This window comes from Gracilinanus agilis, chromosome 6, assembly GCF_016433145.1.
Source record: "Gracilinanus agilis isolate LMUSP501 chromosome 6, AgileGrace, whole genome shotgun sequence".
Taxonomy (NCBI): domain Eukaryota; kingdom Metazoa; phylum Chordata; class Mammalia; order Didelphimorphia; family Didelphidae; genus Gracilinanus; species Gracilinanus agilis.
Window position 1 is genome coordinate 129509153 of NC_058135.1, and position 23016 is coordinate 129532168.

The 23016-nt window shown below is 37.0% G+C and overlaps 2 protein-coding genes across 2 annotated transcripts in view; one reads left to right on the plus strand and one right to left on the minus strand.

Annotated features, from left to right (window-relative positions):
- Positions 1-4205, plus strand: part of FREM3 (FRAS1 related extracellular matrix 3) — a 128812-nt gene extending 124607 nt beyond the window's left edge. Inside the window, exons 17-20 of the mRNA XM_044681702.1 lie at positions 1520-1646; positions 2686-2873; positions 3324-3470; positions 3562-4205. Of these exons, the coding sequence (XP_044537637.1) occupies positions 1520-1646; positions 2686-2873; positions 3324-3470; positions 3562-4068 (969 nt within the window). The 3' untranslated portion in view covers positions 4069-4205. The remainder of the gene's footprint in view (positions 1-1519; positions 1647-2685; positions 2874-3323; positions 3471-3561) is intronic.
- A 4385-nt stretch (positions 4206-8590) lies between these two features.
- The window catches only part of SMARCA5 (SWI/SNF related, matrix associated, actin dependent regulator of chromatin, subfamily a, member 5), a 53880-nt gene continuing 39454 nt past the window's right edge, over positions 8591-23016 (minus strand). The window contains exons 15-24 of the mRNA XM_044680373.1: positions 20660-20808; positions 20339-20458; positions 20030-20140; positions 17208-17321; positions 16827-16949; positions 15833-15965; positions 14113-14231; positions 13456-13668; positions 10706-10813; positions 8591-9879 (exon numbers count right to left, since the gene is read on the minus strand). Of these exons, the coding sequence (XP_044536308.1) occupies positions 9814-9879; positions 10706-10813; positions 13456-13668; positions 14113-14231; positions 15833-15965; positions 16827-16949; positions 17208-17321; positions 20030-20140; positions 20339-20458; positions 20660-20808 (1256 nt within the window). The 3' untranslated portion in view covers positions 8591-9813. The remainder of the gene's footprint in view (positions 9880-10705; positions 10814-13455; positions 13669-14112; positions 14232-15832; positions 15966-16826; positions 16950-17207; positions 17322-20029; positions 20141-20338; positions 20459-20659; positions 20809-23016) is intronic.

Here is a 23016-nt window from a genome sequence, read left to right on the forward strand (position 1 = left end):
GAGAATGAGAGGGAGGTAGGGAGAGAGGAGAGAGTGGGGGAGGGAGAGAGGGAATAAAGAGAAAGGGGAAGGGAGGGAGGAGAGAGACAGAGAGATGGAGAGGGGGGGAAGATGGGGAGAGGGAGAGAAAGGAGAGAGGGGAAAGAGGAAATAAAAGGCAATTTGGGGAATGAGGAGGCACCAGAACCTGGTGTATGAAAATGGTATCAGCTGTGTGGAGAATGGATTGGATAGGGAACGATTTGAGGCATGGAGACCAGTGTTAGACTACTGTTGTCACCAATCTGATGAGGTCATCCATAGAGAAAAGAGGGCACAGGACAGAGACTTAGGGTACACCCACAATAAATGGGTGGGGTATGGAGGGTGATTCAGCCAAAGAGACTGAGGTGTATCTACTCAGGTAGAAATAGAAATGAGAGAAGATTGACACAAAGACCCAGAGGAGAATACCAGAAAGAGATGGTCAATGGTGTTGAATGCTGTAGGAAGGACCATTGGATTTCACAGTTAAGAGATCATGGGAAACTCTGGGGAGAGCAGTTTCAATTGAATGATGAAGTCAGAAGTGACTTACCCCTAGTTACAATGCTAGTGGCATGCCAGAAGCAGGATTTGAACATGGGTCTTCCTGACTCAAGGGATCTTTATCCACTATGCCATATTGCCTCACTTACAAATACACATAAAACTGCTAATATCATGCATTCTTTTGTTCTTTACTTCTTTATAGCACTTCTATCATTTTGTCTCAAAGTTAATACCCTTCCTTGTTATTTAACATTTTGTATTTTTCTGTCTCATTTCAACAACTAGATTGTGGATCCCTTCTGGGCAGACACTGTATCTTACTGTTCCGTATATTATTTTTATTTGTATGGTGTTTAATGGAAATGGTCTTAGAGAGTTATTTTTCCAAGGTCACATAAACTAGTAAAGAAAAGAAAGAGCCCAGACGGAACCCACATCTCCTTCCCTCTAATACAGTGCATGAGGCTCCACTGGATGGTTCCTTATTTGAGGTATTTCTATATCCCATGCCATGTTCTACATATAATCCCTTAATCACTTATTCACTGTAAGTAAAGTAGAATTCACATTTCTCTACAAACCACCTTTTGTTCTCTAAGGAAGAGAATGCTTATTTATTTATTCATTATGTATTTCTATTCTCTGCTAACTAAATTATATAGACAGTGATAAGAATATGAAGGACATTCAGTCAATAAATTTACTGATCGCATATTTTGAGGACTGAAGGCAACGTGGGGAATGCAAAGATGCATAAATCACAATGAGGCCACTGCACGATGGAAATTAATTGCAAGTTTTGCTATTGTGCAATTGAATGAAACCTTGCCTACTGTGCTACAGTGGAATCATGAGGGTCCCTTAGGTCATCATCAACAGTTTCTTCAGTACTGTTTTCTGGCTCTTTTATATAGATATAGTTTCATTTTGGAAAGAATTCTCTGATTTTCAGTCAACACATTTCTTTTCTTCCCCACACACCCACAAGGTCAGCGACCCAGTAGCAATGGAATTCAGTCTAAATACTCGGATGTTCCTCCTTTCCAAAAAGGAGCTCTGGATATCCAATGACTCCATGGGCTTTGGGGAAGGATCTGATGTAGCCTTTTCTGAAGGTAAAAGACTCTTTGGCTCAAATTAAGCATATATTGTTGGGTTTGGGATATTTTTAATCCCCTTACATATGAAGAAGGGAGGGAGGAAATAAGCCCTTTTTAAAGCACTAAATAATAATAAAGTTATATATAATAATATATGATAAATAATAAATAAGCCCTTTTTAAAGCATTAAAGCATGCCTATTTACCAAGGCACAATGGCTAGTGTTAGACTGAGTTCAAATTTGGCCTCAGACTCTAAAAGGATGTGTGATCTTGAGCAAGTCACTTAATCCTGTTTCCTCATCTGAAAAATGATTTGGAGAAGGAAATGGTAAACCATTCCTGTATCTTTGCCAAGAAACCCCCAAAAGAGTTGGCCCCTGAAAAACAATTAACGTGCTACAACTATACTAAGTACTTTTCATAAATATTATCTCACTTTGGCCCCAAAGCAATCCTAAGAGATAGGTGCTATTTTTATGCCCATTTTATAGTTGAGGAAACTGAGGTAAACAGAGGTTAAGTGACAAGCCCAGTCTCACCCAGCTAGTAAGTATCAGGCCAGATTAAACCCAGGGGACTTAGGTCCACACTCCATTCCCTGCACCACCTAGCAGTTTCATAGGGAGTAAGATGGTATTATTGGTCTCCATGATGATCCATCTCATTGAGAAAGAAAGTTAAGACCCTTAATGATACGTAATCCTGTCCAAGAACTAGAACAACCTTTCAAAATTAATTTGGTTCATTTTCCCTTCTGACAGCATCCTATTTATATGAATTAGGAAAATAAGAATTTATCCTACTTTTTAATACCTGAAATGAAGATTCCACCCCCATCTCAGAAACCCATTGAAGTCACAGCCCTCAGAAGGTTCCAAGAAATTCTCTGTAACATCCAAAGCATACGTTTTCTTGTAATAAAGAGCATCTGTCTCTTGTTGAACGTCTTTCCTAAAAGACTCCAAACTCAGAACCACTAGGATGTCATCAGAATAGGAGATGGCAGTCTATTTGCCAAGGTACAGAATTGTTCTTGCTCCCCCTTCTTTAGGATCAACGATCTATGGCCGAGTTATGGTGGACCCTGTTCAGAATCTTGGTGATGCTTTCACTTGTAACATCGAGCAAGTCTTCCTGTGCACGGGCGTTGATGGCTACGTACCCAAGTACAGCCCAGAAAATAAAGCCTATGGATGCCTGGCTGACTCATCCTCTCTCCTGTACAGATTCAAGATACTGGTAGGTAATTATTCACCTCTTTAACTTACAAGAGCATCTGCTGTGGACCTGACTACACAATGCAGAAGGGGGGAGACACAAAAATAAATAATGATGACTGCCAAGTGGGGATAGCAGCACCTAGTTTACAGGGTTCTTATTAGAAGAGTAACACATAAAGCACTTTGCCACCTTAAAGTTCTATCTCGTTGCTGGCTAAGATTATTAGGTAGATTATTAACTTCATTTTGCTAGTGCCAATAAAGTTGTGACTTGCCTTGACACCATAGCTAGTAAAGGGAGTCATCAGGATTAAAACTCAAGGCTACAATTTAAAATCTAGGGTTCTGCTACTCCTTAAGGTCTTCCTGAAAGTCTCTGTGTTCCATAAATAATTTAATCTGTGAGAGAAACTGGTGGACTGGCCTTTACTTGCTAAGCAAAAGCAAAAAGTTCTTCCTGCCTTCCTAGGATAGAGCTCAGCCAGAGACACAGGCCAGGAGATTTCGAAACGTGTCATTCAATGCTCATTTAGCCACTGACCGAGCGGACGCAATTCCTTTGGTAAAACAGCCAGGATCTGATGGTTTCAGCCTGTCCTCGGCAGCCCTCTTCCAGGTAGGAACAGTGGCCCCAGACCTTCCCTCGGATTTGGTTCATTTCCTCTTTTTTTATGTGGCTCAAAACCAATTTCTTTTTATCCCCAAAGGTGGCTGCTGGCAGAGAGTGGTATCTCCACGCAGTTTATACTGTCCGGTCGAGAGAAAGTACAAAGAAAGGCATTGGGAGGAGGAGCACAGAACAGAACCACATGCCTGCCCTAGCCAGGGGCCCCGGCACGGCTCTTTCTCTGAATCGCAGTAGAAGAGCCGCCTCGGATGCCCCAACCCTGGCTCTAGACATCGGCGCAGATGACAGCAGGGGCACTGACATTCAGCGCGTGGCCCTGGTCCGGTCCATCGCGGCTGCCTTGGGCCACGAGGACCCTCTGCCACCAGGGACACAAGGCCAGCAGCCAGAGTTAGACACGGCGGAGGCAAAGATGCACAGTGGTGCTGGGCCCATGTTAGGGGCAGGAGGTGGCCTGTTGCTGCTGAGCTGCACAGCCCTAGTTGCAGTGTTTCTCCTGAGACATAGGAAAAGAGGGCCTTTAGGGAAGGATGTCCCAGGCAGCAGGAAAACCCCAACCATCCAGCACAGCTCTTCGGAGGTTTAGTGTTGGCTTCCGGATCCAAGTCAGAGGTGCTCCTGCTTGTTACTGGTCCTTCATGCAGAGCACAGAAACTGTCTTCAGAATACAAACTGAAATTAGGGCTCCTGGCTCAGTGCTGGAACAGCCTCGTCACTCTGACCCCCCAAATATATATATATATACACACTACTCGTGCATACGTATGTGTCTGCATGTATATGTGGGTATGTGGGTGGATCTATGATGCACCCACAGACACACATCTATCTTCAGAGGGTGAGGTGTTACGTCGGTTCTAAGATTTTACACTGTTACAAAAGGCTCTCCTGGGAGTAGGTAGGTAGGTAGGTAGTAGTGGACAGAGTGCTGGGCTTGGGGTCCAGAAGACCTGACTTCAACTCCTGCTTCTGTTGCTCATCCTGGACCAGTTACTTAATCTTTCTCAGTCTTAGTTCCCTAACTTGTAGAATGGGTATAATAGCACCTGCTTCATAGGGTGGTTGTGAAGATAAAACTGTAAGCTCTTTGCAAACTTTTAAGACCCAAGTACTGGTTATTATTATTACAAGGTGCTGATAGAAGACGAAACCACTGGAGGTGTTCACCTTGCCTAGCAATGTGGGTAGGTTTTTTTTATGCATTTTAGGATTCAACTCAAGGAGCATTCATTGACAGCCTCTTAAATTCTTGATACTGGAGATAAAAAGACAAAAGCAAAAACAAGTTGTGGTCCTCAAGGAAATTATTTGCTGGGAGGGGGCAAAGGAGGGAGAGATAGGACTGAGCAGATGTGTATACACAAAATGTAGAGTAAATTTGAAGCAATGTCAAGGGAGAAAGACACTGGTCGGGCAAGACGGGAATCAGGGAAGACCTCACTCATGGGGGAGCTGGCACCTGAGCTATATGCTATAAAGCTAGGAATTCTACAAGATAGGAAAGAAGAAGGAAAACATCTCAGGGAGCATGAGCAAAGGCATGGAAATGCCAGATTGAATATCATCAAAGGGAAAATGGCAAGAAATGTAAGGTGCCCAAAGAAGAGTAATGTACGGTTGGAAAGACAGGTGGAAAACTCTTTTAAGTAGCAGCCTAAGGATGAAATTGGGAATCTGTAGGTTTCCTTTGGTGGGAAAGAAAAAGGAAAACTAATCAAGAGGATTATTATTAAAACTAATCAGTAAGAAATGGTCCAATACTAGAGACAAACCTCCAAAGCAATCTCTGTCCCTTATGTTATTATTAGAGAAACGGGTTATTTTCTATGGTTCAGTACCCTGTAATATTTCGATTTCTTGTATAAGAATATTTTCTTATACAAGAAATCCCTCTGGGGCAGGTAGGTGGGGCTCAGTAGATAGAGTGAGGTCTAGAGATGGGAAATCCTGGATTCAAATCTGGCCTCAGAGCCTTCTTAGCTATGTGACAATGGGCAAATCACTTAACACCAACTGTGGAGCCTTTACTGTTTTTCTAGTTTGGAATGAATATTTAGTATCCATTTTAAGATAGAAGGTATGGGTTAAAAATAAATAAATCACTCTTTTGGATGAGGGAGGTTCCTCTGTGCCATTCTGGAAAGGGCTATGATCTATTACCAGGATTTCCTTCATTTACTAGAATCCACTATTACAGGCAAGTGAACTTTTTTGTTTTAAAGTATATCCCTGTGACCTTGCTAACAAACAACTGCTACAGGCCTCCAAAATCTGACCACAAAAAAAAAAAAAATGGATTAGTGGGATATACATGTTAGGAATACAGGAAGTTAAAGAGCTTTTTTGTCCTAGAAGCCATGAAGTCTGGGCATCACCTAGGAAGCCTAAATCTTGGGCAGCTAAGAAGGCAAAAGGGGGAGGAAGAGGTGCAAATGGTCCCTATTCTAGAGGACTACCGAGAATTGCCTTGAGTGTCCCTTGTCCCTCCAGTGCCAGTTGGTCTGTCCATATTTCACTACATACACTCCAACTTCATTAGTCTTCCATACGTTGAAATAGGTCTAGGAATGAGAACACCTAAGTCTCTACTATCCCTGGCTCATGTCATTTTTTTGCAGTACAAGGAATTCCATTTCAATGTCTACACATTTGGAATAGTGTTTTAAAAAAATTATATGTGTAACCCATAAGTAGGTGTTATAAAATATTCAAAATGTGATCCTTCTGCATTTTGTTGACTGGTACTGTTAGTGATCTGGTGCAAACATGTGGTGGGGAGGGAAGTGGAGGGAAGAGAACCAATCAACTCTTTTGGATTCAAGTAACAAGAAAAAAAAAATCATGGGACCTGAAACTTACAAGGGAGGTCTTTTTATGGGAAGAAAAAGTACTTACCTACAAGTATAATAGAATTGAAATATTTCTTATGTACACCATTCTTATACTGACATCTTTGTGTTAACACTTAGGGTAGATTTGAAAAATTTCCCCCTTTAAAATTTGCAAACATTTACCAGTGGAAAAAAGGCTAGAATAACACACACACGCATGAGATTTACATACTCAAATTCCTAAAATCAAGAGTAAAAATAATGTTTTGAAAGATGATCTTGTTGAACTTTCAAGAGGTTAATAGTGGTAATTGAATCCAATAAATCATGAAATGTGTAGCATGAAAAATGCTCATTATAAAATCCCAAAAAATACGCACTTATTTGAATTTGAACTAAACGTTCCAAACATTAAAATATAAAAACAATTGCTTTTATGAGTAATCTTAAAACTTTATTCAAAGATCAAATCAACAAGCATGTGCCAAGCACACTGTAGTAAGGGCTGAAAAAAACACAAGATATAGCATATTTCCAATGACAACTTAAGGCCAAGTAGTAAAAGGAGAAATGTATTATTTGAAGGGGGCAGCTAAGTAGTAGCACAATGATGAGAGTACCAGTCCTGGAGTCGGGAAGTCTTCTTCCTAAGGCCTCAGACACTTACTCGCTATGTGGATCTTGAGCAAACCACAAAACCCTGTTTATCTCAGTTTTCTCATGTTAAATAAGATACAGAAGGAAACGGTCAAGCATTCCAGTACTTCTGTCAAGAAAACCCCAAATGGGACCACAAAAGAGCTGGACACAACTGAAAAAAGTCTGAACAGCATAATCTGAAAAAGAGCTAATCATGAAGAGTGAAGAACAGATATAGTAGCCCAAATGATGCAACAGCATCCAAAAGATTATAAGAAACCCTAAAGAGAAAGCCTCCACTCAGAGGCAGTGTGGGATAATGGTTAAAGCACTTAGTACCTGGAGTCATTAAGACCTGAGTTCACATACTGCCTGATACTAGCTATGTGATAGGGGATAAACCTTCAAAATTGGCAATTATAAAATGAGGAGGCAATAAGCAATGGCTTCTAAAGCCCTTCTAGCTCTAAATCTATGTTCTTATGCTCCTCTGGAGGATCTATGAGAGGTCATAGACACGGCTCCCAGACAATGAGAAGATACAAATGAGAGTAGCAATCAGCAGTGGAGAGGAATATACTTATCATTAGGAACATAGATCTCTTAAGGGTTAAGTACTGAAGAGTATCATCTACTGAAGTCCCATTCCAATTCACTTTTGTGGCATGAAACTGACTCTAGGTTCTTATAGCAAGTTCTAGCAAGGTTGTCCAAGGCTAATGGACAGCTAACAAACTGTCTTTTGTTCAAAGGCCAGCAGAGCTATGGTGGGAAAATAGTGAATAGGGAAAAGCTTACTACCATAACAGTTTTCAAACATTCCCTACAATACTAGCAACAGAGGATAAATCTTGCATGCATTGCTCTGCCGTGATAGAGGAAGTTCTCAAACTGATGAGATCTTTAAAGTACTGAAGACAGGACAAAGTGAAAAGGATGTTAACCAAAAAAAAACCTTATAGGTTGGTTTTGGGGTTTGTTTTTTTAAAGAAAAACTTTAATATAGTTTAGCAGTGAAACCTTACCATCCAAACAGGACTGTCTTCACTGTGGCAAGGTCTGCTTTGCCTATTCACCATTACTGGGAACTAGGTCTCCAGCTCACTCTCCAAGTTACATGCTACTACTATCTACATGTAGTAAGCTGCCTTGTCCCTCACTGATCATGCTTCCAATTGTAAACCTATCTCCATCCTCAACAACTCAGATCATAATTCACAAAAATGAAAAAAAGACACTGAGTCTTTTGGATTTGGGAATAGTCAGTGTCCCTCTTCTTTACAAGGCTTGACTGAAATTTATACAACAATGCAAACCAGTGAGGTCCTAATTTACCTGCAAAGTACAAAATTCTCACACATGGGGCAAGTCTAGAATTTAAAATGGCTCGTGCTCATCCAGCAAGTTATTGTGGCTTCCAAAAATTCCCCCTTTACCAAATACAATTCCATTCTGCTATATCAGAAAATGCAAAGTCTTACAACCTTGTGGATAAGGAAGGCACAAAGGCAAGAAAACTTAGTGGGGGTAAAAAGAAAAAGAAGAAAAGGCAGTGAGCCACAGGGAAGGAAGAAACATTTGAGAAAACAAAAAAAAAAAAGAAGAAATAACTAAAGAAATGGAAAGAAAAGACAACTCTAAGATTATAAAAATTATATTTATTCATGTTGCTACATTTATTGCATTCTCCTAGAAAAATGGAGAACTGTGTATGTACCCAATTTGCACATATAAAACATACAAATTATATATAGCACAAAGGCTTCTAGGCCTAATGTCCTGACACCATATTTTGGGTACTACTGCTTTAGCTTTTTCTAGTCTACGGAAAAAACCAGGAGATAAACTTATATTTAATCTTGTTTCTCACACATTTTCTTATATTTTTTATTGGGGAATATTATATTCAATGTCAATGAGACATTTCTCAATTGCTCTGGGAATGAAGTACTAGAAATTTGGAAAGTCTGCATTATTTTGTACTACTAAATTTACCAAAGTTTGACAGTCTCACTAACAAGCTAATGCCCTACTCTGATTGGTTCTAATAAATTTCTAATGCTGGGCACCAAGATATCAACTTTCCAAATCATGGCAGTCATAGCATGTCATTTTTTAAAATGTTTGCCCAATATAAGCTTCTTTGTCCAAAGTTAGTTTTCCTTTTACAAAATACTACAACAATTTTAAGGTGAACCAGACAAATCTTGTCTAGCTACAGAACTAAAAATAGGTCATCTTTCCAACAGCAGGGCACATTTCAGCTTTTAGAAATAAGCAATTCTGGGAAGCAGAGACACAATATATAAAATGTGCATAGAATTAACTAGTATGTCTAAAGTTTTGTTTCATCCTACCCACATGGTGAGTAAGGATAATGTATTATGTAATAGTCCCGAAATAAGACTCAGTGTAGGAAGATACCCAAATTTCAAGGTCAATCAAAATAACTTGACAACTAAGTAGAGACTGAAGATACAAATTATATTCTTTGTTATAGTCTCTTCTAGCTTAGCAAGTCTAGTTTTATAAAAAAGTCTTAGTTTAGAAACCTATAGCTGAAAAACAAAACATTCACAATCTTCTCAAACTAAAGCTAAAGTAGAAAAATAAATCGAATGAAGCATTTATTAATAAATGAAGCCTATTTTATTACTTCAAGTGTTAATGGTAAAAAAAATTTCAGCACAGCTGTTGCATTTAAAAAAGTGTAGCTACATACTATGTGTCTAGTTCAGTAAACAGATGAACCCGATGTCCTTAATGACATAATAGTTGAGCATTGTACAGTACATCTTATGAAGACCCGTAAATTAAAGAACTACTTTTTAAAATTTAGTGATTACAAAACAATTAAGCATTCATAGCTTTAGCTTCTTTTTTCTTCCTCGACCATCAGGCGCTCCATCCATTTTACGCTTCTGCGCCTAAAAACAATTAGAATTATATTTACCATTAAAAGCTCATTTTTATAAATGCTAGCATACAAGACAATTTTAAATCTCTTATTTCAGACCAGCACTATCACATTTTGTGGAGTGAGATGTATAGAAGAGATTATCTTTCTATAATAACAAAATCCTAAAAATCACATTTCCTACTTCCAGAAATGATAAATTCTCTAAGAAAGCCACCCTTGTTCTGTAAATTATAAATGAAAACCCCATTTTAGTGGAAATGTTAATATTCCAAAGAATACTCAAAACACTAAAAATTTTCAGAATTTAACCACTATATCAAACACTCCAGAATACTCAAAAGCAGACCAAGAAAAAACAATTTTCAGATTCAAAAAAAAAAGGTCCTGCTATGGAGATAATTAGTAGAATTTAAAGATTTGATGGGGATTGGAAAGAGGTGATTTGATGAGGATTGGAAAGAGGTGATGTTTCAAAAAAGCCTGATAATTAGGAATAGAACAATTCACTTAAAATTGCATTATTATCCTTGCAGAACTGCTAAAGCTTTGGAAATTTAGCAGAGAAGATGTGTGTGTGTGTGTGTGTGTGTGTGTGTGTGTGTGTGTGTGTGTGTGTGTGTATTTGTATGTATAAAAATAAATGCCAGGTTTAACAAAAACTTATGTATTTATTAATTACTCTGCAAGTCATTCAAATGACACCTCATAATGCCAAGTGTATTGTTGGAAAATAATGTGTTGCCATTAACTTTAGCTAATCAACATCACTCAGGAATTCTTTCCTACTCTATTTCGTAGTTATAAAGGGGACAAATTATTCCACATGTACATACCGAAGGCTTTGGTCCTCGTTTCTTTTTCTCTGCCTTTTCTTTTTCTTCTAACTCCATGTTTTCTCTTTCAATCAAAGTAATTAATGTGTTACACCTCCTCTGAAGTTCCTGAGTTAATAGATAGATAAATAATCACCTGGTAAATCATACAGTTACCATATACCACCAACTCCCACAAAAAACAAACCAAAAAAACAAAAAAACAACCTGTTTTTCTATATTAGAAAATCCTATCATCCAGTTTACAGAGGTACAATTTTTTTTGTTTCCAAAATCTGGATTCAGATCAAAGTATATTTAACACAATCCTAGGAGATAATGTTAAAAATAAAAGCACAAAGTACTTAATTATTTTCAATAATAACAACTGTCCTGCTGCTTAAGTACTGAAGACAAGATGCAAAGATTTTGCTCTACATTGAGGTAGGAGAATATTCAAAGCAGTATTTGATATAACAGTGCCACACAGTGGCCCTGTGTCAGTTATGCCAAATATCACTAAGCTTACCAATAGTGAAGTAAATGCCAGGAGTTTGAAGAGACCGAGAATACTGGCCAGATCCCATTACAACCAACATAGAGGTCTGTCCAAATTGTTTTATTTTACTGTAATTTCACTTCTATATAGAAAATGTCATTAGTGACAGGAACCATGGACCCCTAACTAATAAAGTAACTTTCCAAATTTGGACATGGGGCATGAAGAGCTCCCTCTCTCCACATCCCCCAGTTCTGCATCTTTCACATGCCAGAAAGATGAACATCATCAGGAACAATTGGAAAATAAACTGTAAAAAGGCTGTTTTCACCACTAATATCCTTGAGCATGAACTATGCTACACATTTACTTTTGTATTTTTCTCCTAATATGTAACTATAATGTGAACAAAAGATTAGGGGAGAAAATCTGCTATACTAAATTATTTTATAACTTTTTTCTGTACTACATATAAACTGTGATTGTCCTACTGATAATTTACTGTCTTAACAATAGTTCTGAAAGGAACAGAAAAACTTTTCACCACTGTAAGATGAGAAAAGAGAAACAGATATTAAAAGTCCCAAAATTTTGGTAGATTCCTTTTAACTTGTGCCTGAAGTTAACAAGTCCCTTTTTCCCTCATGTCTCATAGGCAACATTGCTTGTGTCTCAGCCCTAGTATCTTGTCCATTCCCTCACTAAAACTCAATCATATGAAATCATTTAACTAAAGCTAGAAAAGACCTCAGAGGCTCCCTAGTCCAATCCCTTCATTTTACAGATAAGGAAAATAAGTCTTTCACCTTAAAAAGGTGAATGGACTTGCCCAATACCACGTGAGTTTAAGAATGTGGGGCTGCTATTGAATTCAGATACTCAGAATCTAAAGCCAGTGGTCCTTCCACTATATCATGCTGATTACTCTGTTTCTCCTTAAAGACATGATAACGCCCCCTACAACTTAAAAAAGCTAACTAATACTATCATACTGTTGTCAGGCAGAGCCCTTTTAGCTCCCTCATGCACCTGTCAGACCTACATAGCCTATACAGGTTAGGTGAGAGTGTATCATGGAGGCAGGAAAAAACCTTACTGATGACAAAAAACAAGATCCATATTCACTCATATTTGATAAAAAGAAAAAAATCTATTTTTAATTGAGGTTCTGAATCAGGCACTGTTAAGAACACTTCCCCTAGCTAAAAACTTCTGGATCTCTCCACACCTTGCAGGTACTTTTAGAAGCTGCTAGAGGGAGCTAGAGTACACAGAGGACTAGGTCTAGAGTCAAGGGAAAAGTTCAAATTTGTTCTTGGGCATTTACTAGCTGTGTAATCCGAGGCAAGTCACTTTACTTTTTTGCCTCAAGTTTTCTTCATCTGTAAAATGGGGGTAATAATATCCACCTCCCAGCTTTGTTGTGAAGATAAAGAGAGAAAACACGGTAAAATGCTATATAACTGCTAGCTGTCTTTATTACCAACAAAAATTGATTCAACTAAAGTGAATTTAGAAAACATTACACTTTCAAATTCTTTACATTGTTAGTTTTTCCAAGTGAAAAAAAAATTCAAAATCAAGCTTCATGAGTATTTAGAATAACTTTATGAAAATACAGATACCATATTATTCCAATCATGTGTTTATGGTTTAAGTTTGTATCAAGGCAATGCAACATTTACAACTGAAACTTAAAGCATGCCTCTAAGACTCCAAAGATACTTAATTATTTGGTTGCAGATCCATCTAAACTTAATATTATATTAGACTTAGAGAATTGATTGAGGCTTAAATGGTTAGGTGGCTTGCCTGCAACAAATAAGTATCAGAAATTTTAACCCAATTTTTTTTATACCAAATCCAGCACCAGGCCTGCCTGACACACTATCTTTACCAAAACTTTATTTTATTTTCTATTTACATATTCACCTTTACCAAACAGTCAGAAACAAAGACAAAACAAGAGGCATTTTGATTATTTTAGAGCATGGTAATGTGGAATATGGTAACATAGGTGATACTTATCTCACACTGGTTATTATGTTCTTAAGATCATTATTTTGTTTACTCTAAAAGCAAAAATCATTATAAGATTCTGTTCAAAAGATGCCTCTTGAAAGAGACAGTATCTTCTCTTAAAAAAGTTTAACTAAAACTCTCTCTTCCTATCAGGAATATAATTTACGTAGTAAATTATTCTTATTATTTATGAACATTGCCTGGCACATACACAGTAAGCGCTTTGCGGAGAAAAGTCCCATGCACTCACCATAGCTGTCCTGGACTTGAGGAACCAGTCAAATCTGAACTGAGGAGAGTTTCGAATACACTGTCGCAATTCATCATAGACATTTTCCTTATCAAATCCAAGTTTGTGAAGCATACAAATGAGAAATCGATCCTCTTCCTCGGTGTAGTTCTTTCCTTTGTTAGTACCATATGATATTCTCAGTTGGTGAAAAGGTGCTTTGTAACGCCCAATCTATTCCAGGCAGATTTCACAAGTATTTCCATTAGATAAAATGTAAGACACAAAATAACTATTTCAAAAACCTCAATATTTATCCAATCAATGCTGTCCTTCTTGCATGTCAAATGGGAACTTTCTATCCAAGTTTGAACTTGTTAAATAAAATTTTTATTTTAAATAACAGCACAAGCTTTCATTTTACAAACTTGCTTAAGCAGCTAATTTGAAGCAATGATTTTCAGTAGGAAATTCTGTTTCAAATCTTTCCAACTACCAAAATGAATAAGTCCAAACTAAAATTAGGTAAATTATGGTCTATAATCAAGATAATATGTGTTATTATCAGATTCCTAAAAATAAGCTACAATTGACATTTTAAAAGTTACTTTGGTTTCCTGTTCCTGCATAACATTAATTATTTGTATCAAACACCTTGCTTAGGAAGGTGTCAGGTACCTTTGTATCAAGTGCTTTTTTGATACTAATTCTTCTTTGTATTCTTGCTTCTCCCCTTTCAATCTGGGCCATGATCTTCTCTATGTCCTGAAGTTCATTACACCGTTCCCAGAAGACAGCTTAAAAAAAGACGGAAAAAAAGATACAAATTACAAGTATGAACTTGTAAGCTTAATTAAACAACTTACTAAGTTTTATTCACTGTCAATATTTTTAAAATTAATGTTGTTTCCTATTTTTTACCTAATATTAGAATTGGATATAATTAACAACCCCCTAATTAGAGCCATAAGTGTTCCACACTATTATTTCATTCAAAATCTTTCTCTACCCTTCACTCTGACACTGAAGTGGCTAAGTATAGACACTTTTAAGATCTGAATAAATTTCAAGAGCTAGTTGCCTTCACAAGCATATTGTAATAGTATAAAGCATAGTTGTTAAACACGTAACTGGCCCATGCTTCTGAGTGTTGATTCAAACTGGATTTAAATGTAATTGAAAAATATTTAATAAAGTAAATTTTAAACCACCACAAAACATAAGATACATTACATTTTAAAATGTACCAAGTCAATATGCAGTCTGAAGGGATATTATACAAAAATGAGTGATCTCTGCTTCTATTTGAGGTTGATGTTACTAGTGTAAAGAATACTACACTGGGCATTAGAAGACCTGGATGACCTGAATTGCAGTCTCAAAGACCACTGGCAAATCATAACCTAAATCATAATTTTTTTGGGGGGGGGAGGGGGGGTGAGGGGGTGGAGTGGCAAATCATAACTTAAAAGACGAGTTTCTTCATCTCTACAAAAGCAAGAAATGGCTCTTAAAACTAAAATTCTTTGGGGGTTCGTGATTCCAGACAGACTCATTCACTTTAAATCAGATCCATAATATTTATGTGGCAAACCAAAAGAGATTTTACTAAAAGCCTACTTACATATAATATGTGAATTGGTTGAGGGGGAAAAAATCAGTAAACAAACAAAAAAATTTATCCAAGAGTGATAAGATGATAAGATGATAAAATCATGGATTTTTAAAATTAGAAAGCATTTTAGATAGGGGTAGCTAGGAAATTCAGCGGATTAAGAGCCAGGCCTAAAGATAGGAGGTTCTGGGTTCAAATGTGGCCTCAAACACTTCCTAGCTGTGTGACCCAGGGAAAGTCACTTAACCCCCATTGACTAGTTCTTACCACTCTTCTGCCTTGGAACCAATACATAGTATTGATTTTAAGGAGGGAAATAAGTGTTTTTAAAAAAAAAGAAAGCATTTTAATGGTCCATGAAGGTCAGTTTCCTCATTTTACAGAGAAGAAAACTAAGACGCAGAGGGGTCCAGTGACTTGTTCAAAGCCATACTTGCAATAAATGCAGCACTACTTCCTGTCCTTGACTATACCTGGGGTTGAATCTTTCCTCCAACACTTAACACTCCAAGACCTTGAATAAGTTGTTTTAAACCTTAAGGCTTAAAAATTGACCCTCACTGTTGTCATCTATAAAAGAGGCAAACTACTACCCCACTGATTTTATAGGCTTCTGAGAAAAATGCTTTAAATATTGTAATCTATAAAAATAAGCAAACCTTATTCATTGTTATGTTTTTCGAATTATAACTATAATCATTTGGATGATGAACAAAATATCCCAAACAGGAAAACGTAAACATCACAACAAATTCTATTCAACTGGAACACCTACACAATTACCTGAATATTCAATAACTTCTTCTGGTGTTTTCCCTTCTACTTCTCTTGCTATGTTCTCAATATCATCACGGCCCCACTTCTCATTAGCTTTGATGAATTGGTTGAAGTCTCTCTTGTTCCAGTTGGTAAATCCCTTAAATAAAACAAACATAATTTTTAATGTTAACTAAATATGACTTTCAGATGAAATTCACAACATTTTGAAGGTAAGGAAATCCTATTATACTTGGTAAAGTGCAAAGCATATTAGAATAATCATTGCAGAAAAGAACTTTTTGTCAGCTCATTCTTGGCTTCATCCATCAAGTTTTAGTTAGTCATTTTTCTATACTTGTTAGCACAACTGAAATTAAAGCCTCGATTATATTATTAAAATAAATTTGTAAACCATTTAATATATCCATGCAAACTCTTTGTAGGGAAAAACAAAAAGTATGCATTTTGGCTGTTTAGTTGTAACGTAAAGAGAAGGATTTAAAGCACTTCACAGCATGACAATACTTTCAACTTTATACATTTATAGATAAAAAACATGTCATCACATTTAAAACCCTATGCACAGAAATCTATTCTTATGTTAAATGGCACATTGCATGTCATGTATTACGTAAAACACAAAATTCGCTTTCAAGTTACTTCTTTGCTCTAATTCCCAAACTGGCCTTTCTTAAAGATTATCTTCATTCACTCTGCCTAGGACAGAGTCAACCTCTCTCAATCCTACCACATATTCAAACATCAACTCAAATCCTGCATAATCCAGAACTTTCCCAGACCATACAATCTGAGATGACCTCCCTCTCCCTCCAAGTTCTTTAAGCACTTGTCATAACACTAGCAGTTCCCTGGATTTTTTAATCAATAAATATTATTTCATTTATCTACATTTTTGTCTCTCCTCGCCTCATCCTCCCAATTAAAATCAGAAAAAGCTCCCTCAGGGCTAGGATTGTCATCCATGCTTTGTAATCTCCAGAGCCACCACCATTCTCACCTGGGTCAGAAGCTTCTCTTTTTCTTCAAGCTCTTCATCATTAAGGGGCTCTGCTTCATCGATTTTTAGCTGCTCTTCTTTTTGTGCCTGGGCTGCATTTGGTAGATCAGGATTACGGGGTACCTGAAAAATGTCCAGATTTTGCTAGTGGTATCAGGTGATCTTTTTATTGTGTGATTAATTTCTTAAGTTTCAGAAGATAAGATATTGTAAAATCATATCTATGTCTTAAAACAAAAAGGTTAAAGAGAAAGTATTAGCCTAAAAATGAATTACAAAATGAGTATTTTTCTCTAGTCACTGTCTTAAATTAGGTTTAACAAACGTTTTATGAATGTAAAAAGAATACAAAATAAAAAATTACTGCGGATTTCTAATTACCTTATACCCAATTGTTTTTCTGTAATACAAAATTTCTTTTTCCAATAACTCAAATAAACGTGGAGGGAAGAACTGGAAATCCTGAACATTGGGTTGTTTTGGAGGTCGAGGAGCCTGGGAGGGAGAAAAGAGTATAACAATTTAATATTTGTATTCCCAAAAGCTATTTTATACTGTTATTTCTCTTAAATTGACTAAAATTAAAATGCAAGCTCATATAACTTTTCTCCTCCAAACAATACAACTAAACAATAGTCATGAGCCAAATAAATAGTTTACATGTCCTATATAAATTTTGGGAGGAAGAGAGATGGGGTATTGACAAGTTCATTTTTATTGTCTTCATTGTTTTAAACAAAAGAAATACCTACATGGTTAAGATGAACTTTGCAAAAACAGTAGAAGTCCAAAGAACTGCAGGGGCTGAATCACAAACACTATCTCTCCAAATTTTCCTGGTTAGCCTTTTAACCAATCTGACCACTCTTCAATTTCTTTTGATATCTTATCTCCATCATGCCCTCCAAAATAAGGGTCTTCCCCAAGATCCTCTAAGTCTTCATCTTCTCCCTCTACACCCTCTCTCTCAGAACTCCTTTGCAAATGGTCCAGATTCATATATTCAGCCAGTGACTCCCTTGATTTTAGTCCCACATCATTAGTTGTCTCCTGGACATTACAAATTAAACATCCCAGAGACAATTCAAATTGGGAGCTCATCTTTTTTTTCCTCCTTAAACTCTCTCCTTCTTATCAAAGGCATCACTGTCCTTCTGCTATCTCAGTTTCATAATTCTACCCCTTCTCTCCACCTAGCTTTGATCCTGCCTGAGCACCTCTCACCTATATTATTCCAATAGTCTTCTAAATTGGGTTCCCTGACTGGAGTCTCTATATCACTCCAATCCACCCCACACATTGCTGCAAGTCATTTTCCTTAAGAGCCATTGTGACTGTGTCACTCTTCTAACTCAACAAACTCCAGTGGATATTACTTCTGGGGAAAAAACATTTATAAATTAACTCCAGGGGCAGGTAGGTGGCTCAATTGATTCAAAGCCAGAAGGTCCTAGACTCTGGTCTCAAACACTTCTCTCATGTTGTGACCCTGGGCAAGTCACTTAACCCCCATTGCCTAGCCCTTACTGCTCTTCTGCCTTGGAACCAATGCAAAGTATTAATTCTAAGATGTTGAATTGATACTTGTTGAATGATTCATGATCCTGAGCCAGGTCACTTCCAACTCTCAGGGCCTATAGTTTTTTTATGTGTAAAGTGAGAAGACTGGAAGACTTTCTTTAAATAGCATCAATAGTCTTCCCCCAAAAATTCTATATTAGCAGGCATCTATTGTATTTATTGCATGTATATTTTAAGAAATGCACTAGAGGGGGCAGCTGGGTGGCTCAGTGGATTGAGAGCTAGGCCTAGAGACAGGAGGGAGGTCCTAGGTTCAAATCTGGCCTCAGACACTTCCTAGCTGTGTGACCTTGGGCAAGTCACTTGATCCCCATTGCCTAGCCCTTACCACTCTTCTGCCTTGGAACCAATACACAGTATTGACTCCAAGATGGAAGGTAAGGGTCCTAAAAAAAAAATGCACTAGAAATAAAGTCGATGTTCATTTAGTGAGGAAATAGCTAAATAAAATATTGAACATGAATTCAATAGAACATTACCCCGGTACCATAAAACTTGGAAAGACTCATGAATCGATGCAAAGTGAAGGAAGCAGAACCAGGAAAATAATATGCATGCTAAATAACATCAATATAAATGAAAAGGAAACTAAGATTATGTAATTATGTTGAACAAGTGTGGCCCCAAAGAAGAGATAAATGTGCCTTCTTCCCCTTCTTTGAGGAGACAACCCATGTACTATCATACATGATTAAAGTTTTGATCAGTTTTCTGAACCATGTTTTTTTCTTTTTCACTCTTTGTTATTGTGATGGGAAATTATGGCAATATTGAAGATATAAAATGTTTAATTCAAGACATACAAATACGTTTCTGTGACACCTCGATTTGTGAGAGCTGTACATTTGTAATTAGGAAAAAAATTTCTTAAAATTATATGCACACAAGCACACAACCATAAAAAAAGATCACAAGATTTGAGAGTTGGAAGGGACTTTTACCAGCCATCTGGTCTAACTCATCCATGAAGGAATCACCACCATTATTAATAATTCTTCCACATCACATCCCTTCAGAAATGTGAACACAGCCAGCATGTTCTCAGTGTTCTTTTTCCTAGGCCCAAGATACTCTTTATGAGCTCTGAGGCCTTCCTTCACTAACCTGTCTACCCTCCTCTAAGCACTCACCAGGTTATCAATGTCTTCTTAAGCCATAATATCCAGAAATAAAACACAATACTCCAGAAGGGGTTTGACCAGGGTTTTGTACAGTGGAATTAACATTTCCCTTTTCCTGGAAACGATGTCCTTCCTGATGTACCCCACCATCAGAACTAGCTTTTTTTTTTGGCTGCCACATCATGCTGTTGACTCGTATTGTATAGGCAGTTAACTAAAAGCTCCAGATCAGATCCCTTTCAAAAAGAATGTAGGGGTGTGAGGCTTATTAGATTCAACCAAATTCTCTGGCTAAGGATCTATGAAGATCCTTCTGGATCCTAATTCTGTCATCTCATGTTAGTTATCCCTCCCAGCTTTGTATCATCCACAAATGTGATTATAGTACACTACCTACACTTTCATCTAATCCACTCACTAAGAATGTTACAACAGTACAAGGCCAAATAGATTTGCATTAAACTGTAAGATCTTAAATGCTTTCAAGTCCAGGAAGCTTACCTTAGGAGCTTTAGGTTCACTAACTCGAAGGGCTTCCCTGAAATATGCATCAACAGCATAGTTGGCTTTTCTTTCTCGCTTAGGTGGTTCAATCCACTCTGTGAATGCCATCTAATGTAGAACAGAAAATTTTAATGGGACATTTTAAAACACTAAGTTTTATAACTTCTAACTTTAAAACAAATTATATTAAGCTGAAATTCACCACCTAATATATGTACATGATGGATTTCATGTCCATATAGTTAAGCATTCTAAAAATTTCTACAGTATGAGTCATGTCCTTCATTTAAATATAATGCAAGTTACCTTTTGTTTTTCTCTGTAGTCTTCACCTTCAAAGTTATATACACTTGATTCCGTATCCATGGTGAAATTCCTTAGTGAACTTTCACCCATTTTGGAGAGCTTTTCATTCATTTCTGCAGTCTGTGGGGAAACAAAACCAACTCCATAACAGAGAACATGAAAAATATCAAATCTTCAGGCAATAAAGATTCAATTGTCTCCTATATAGAAAGCCTATTTATAAAATACATTTACAACAAATGCACCAATACTAAATATTTCATTCTGAAATTTTAGGCATTCATTTGATACTGAAAGCACATTATTCAATCTATAACTCACCTTCTTTGCACCTCTTTCCAAAATACCATCAATATCTTCATCAGTAATTTCACTCTCCTTTGAGGCAAATACATGTGTTGCACCATGCCGAATCATCTGTAACATTTCATCTTTCCCAATTTTGTTCAGATTTTGATCTACAAGCCTTCCTAAAGAAAGGAACAAATTGTACAGTTTTAAGAAAACAGAAAAAAGGGGGGATTTTTTAAAAATCTCAGTTAAACAAATATTAGTTTTCTATTACTTTCCCAAAGCACAATAGCTAGCTAATCTTAAAGACACTTAACTATTTGCTGACTTAAAGTTGTATACATTTCAGATTATTATCCAAATAACCAAATATAAACCTGTATTTTGAATAGAACTTAAAAGACAAAAGGAAAATTTTTTAAAAATGTTTTTAAATACAAGTCAATCTAATATTCAGGGACCTGGCCTGCTATATACCTAATATGCCTTCACATCTCTAGATGTCTGCTCATCTCACCTATAAAGCTCTGATATTACCCATCCTTCAAAATCCAGCCCAAATTTCTTCCTTGAGAACCTTCATAGTCCACTGAGTTTTGCACAGCAATTGTCTATACCACTAATTTGAAAATGGCTCAGTCATCTTACAATAGAATTAAACATTCAAATTATTGATGCTATACTGCCCAGATTTGAAAACCCTCTATCTTGCACTTCTGTTTTATTTCATACAAATACCTACTACACTGCCTTAAACATAAATAGGTGGCTTAATAATTGATTATTAAATGATTACTTCAAACCAAAACATCAAGGTGAAGTACAGGTTCAAAAGGCTCTAAAAACTTAATCAGTTTCACCATTTTCCCTTCCTCATACCAATCTCTTGCAACCATTCAATTTTCCTTAAAATAGCACATTCATTGCACCATTCCCTTGCCCAAGAATCTATAATGAAGGGCAACTGCCAACTACATCAAATCTAAAGTCTGTTCTTTAATAATTATGGTCCTACTAAATTTAGTGAGTTGCAGAGCAATGGGAAATTAATCTAATGCTCTCATTTTCTAGATCAAAACTTCTTAAGGCAATGAAATGGTCTAATATTTTGATAGCAGTACTTCAATATAATTGGTTTCTTTTGCAATCCTATGCATTTTATTTTATGAATCTAAAAAACATTCTGAGAAAGGTACATAGGCAAGAACTCTTGTCCTAAACGAAGAAACTGAGAACGAGAGATATTAAGTGCCTTGACCAATGTCATAGATTTGCTAAGAGGCAGAGCTATAGTACTGCAATATAGAGCTTCTCTGAAGCTGCTCAGACTCAGGAGTTATCTGCCCCTTCAACTAAACTATGTCTTTCCTCTACCTATAGCAAAGGAGGTCAAGGTCAGATTACATTCAAAGTAATAAAAAAGGAAAAGGCATCTATCTCCCTTAACCTCCCAACCCATTAAATTCTATGCTTCAAGGAGCCCCCAAAATTCCCGTATCCTGTTACCTTCCCCCACTCCATACACATAAACACAATAAAATACTTAATCCCACAAGGGCTTTTTTAAACCTTACCTTCTGTCTTGGAATCAATACTGTGTATTGGTTCTAAGGCAGAAGAATGGTAAGAGCTAGGCAATGGGGGTTAAATAACTTGTCCAGGTCACACAGCTAGGAAGTATCTGAGATCCGATTTGAACCCAAGGCTTCTGTCTCTAGGCCTGGCTCTCAATCCACTGAGCCACCCAGCTGCCGCTCCTCCCCAAGGGCTTTTTAAAAATAAGAGTCATATAACATCTCACATTTTATTAACTCTGTCCAACCACTGAGAACAATTCATTCACAAAGTGTGCGTTTTATAAGAAGAGTTTGTATCAAGTCACCTCCAAAACTTCCCCAGTCTATTCACAACATTAAATAACTACTCTCAACATGATCTAAAACAGACCTCCATTTTCTTTTCTCCTTAGCCTTCCTCCTAATTTCAGATTTCAGTCAAGGACATCTGAATATCCCTCATTCAGACTAGGCCCATCTGCATATTCAAGTAGATGCAAAATCTTGTGAATTCCACATCTTCATCATCTTTTGCAATAGTATCCAGGTCCAGTGTCTCCTTAAGCTTCATTCTATTACTAGTTGCCAATAAACTACAAGTCTGGGAGACATCTCCAATTCAACATGTTCAAATCTGAACTCATCATCCTTGTTGTCCAAATCCCTCCTCTTCAATACTTCCTCATTTCTGTGGAAAGAATCATCTAGCTAATTACAAATTCATTATACTTGAATCCTCTCTTTCCCTCATTACAATTATGTAATTAGTTATCCAATCTAATTTCTACTTCACCTCTCTCAAATCTGACAGCCTTCTCTCCATTCATAGCC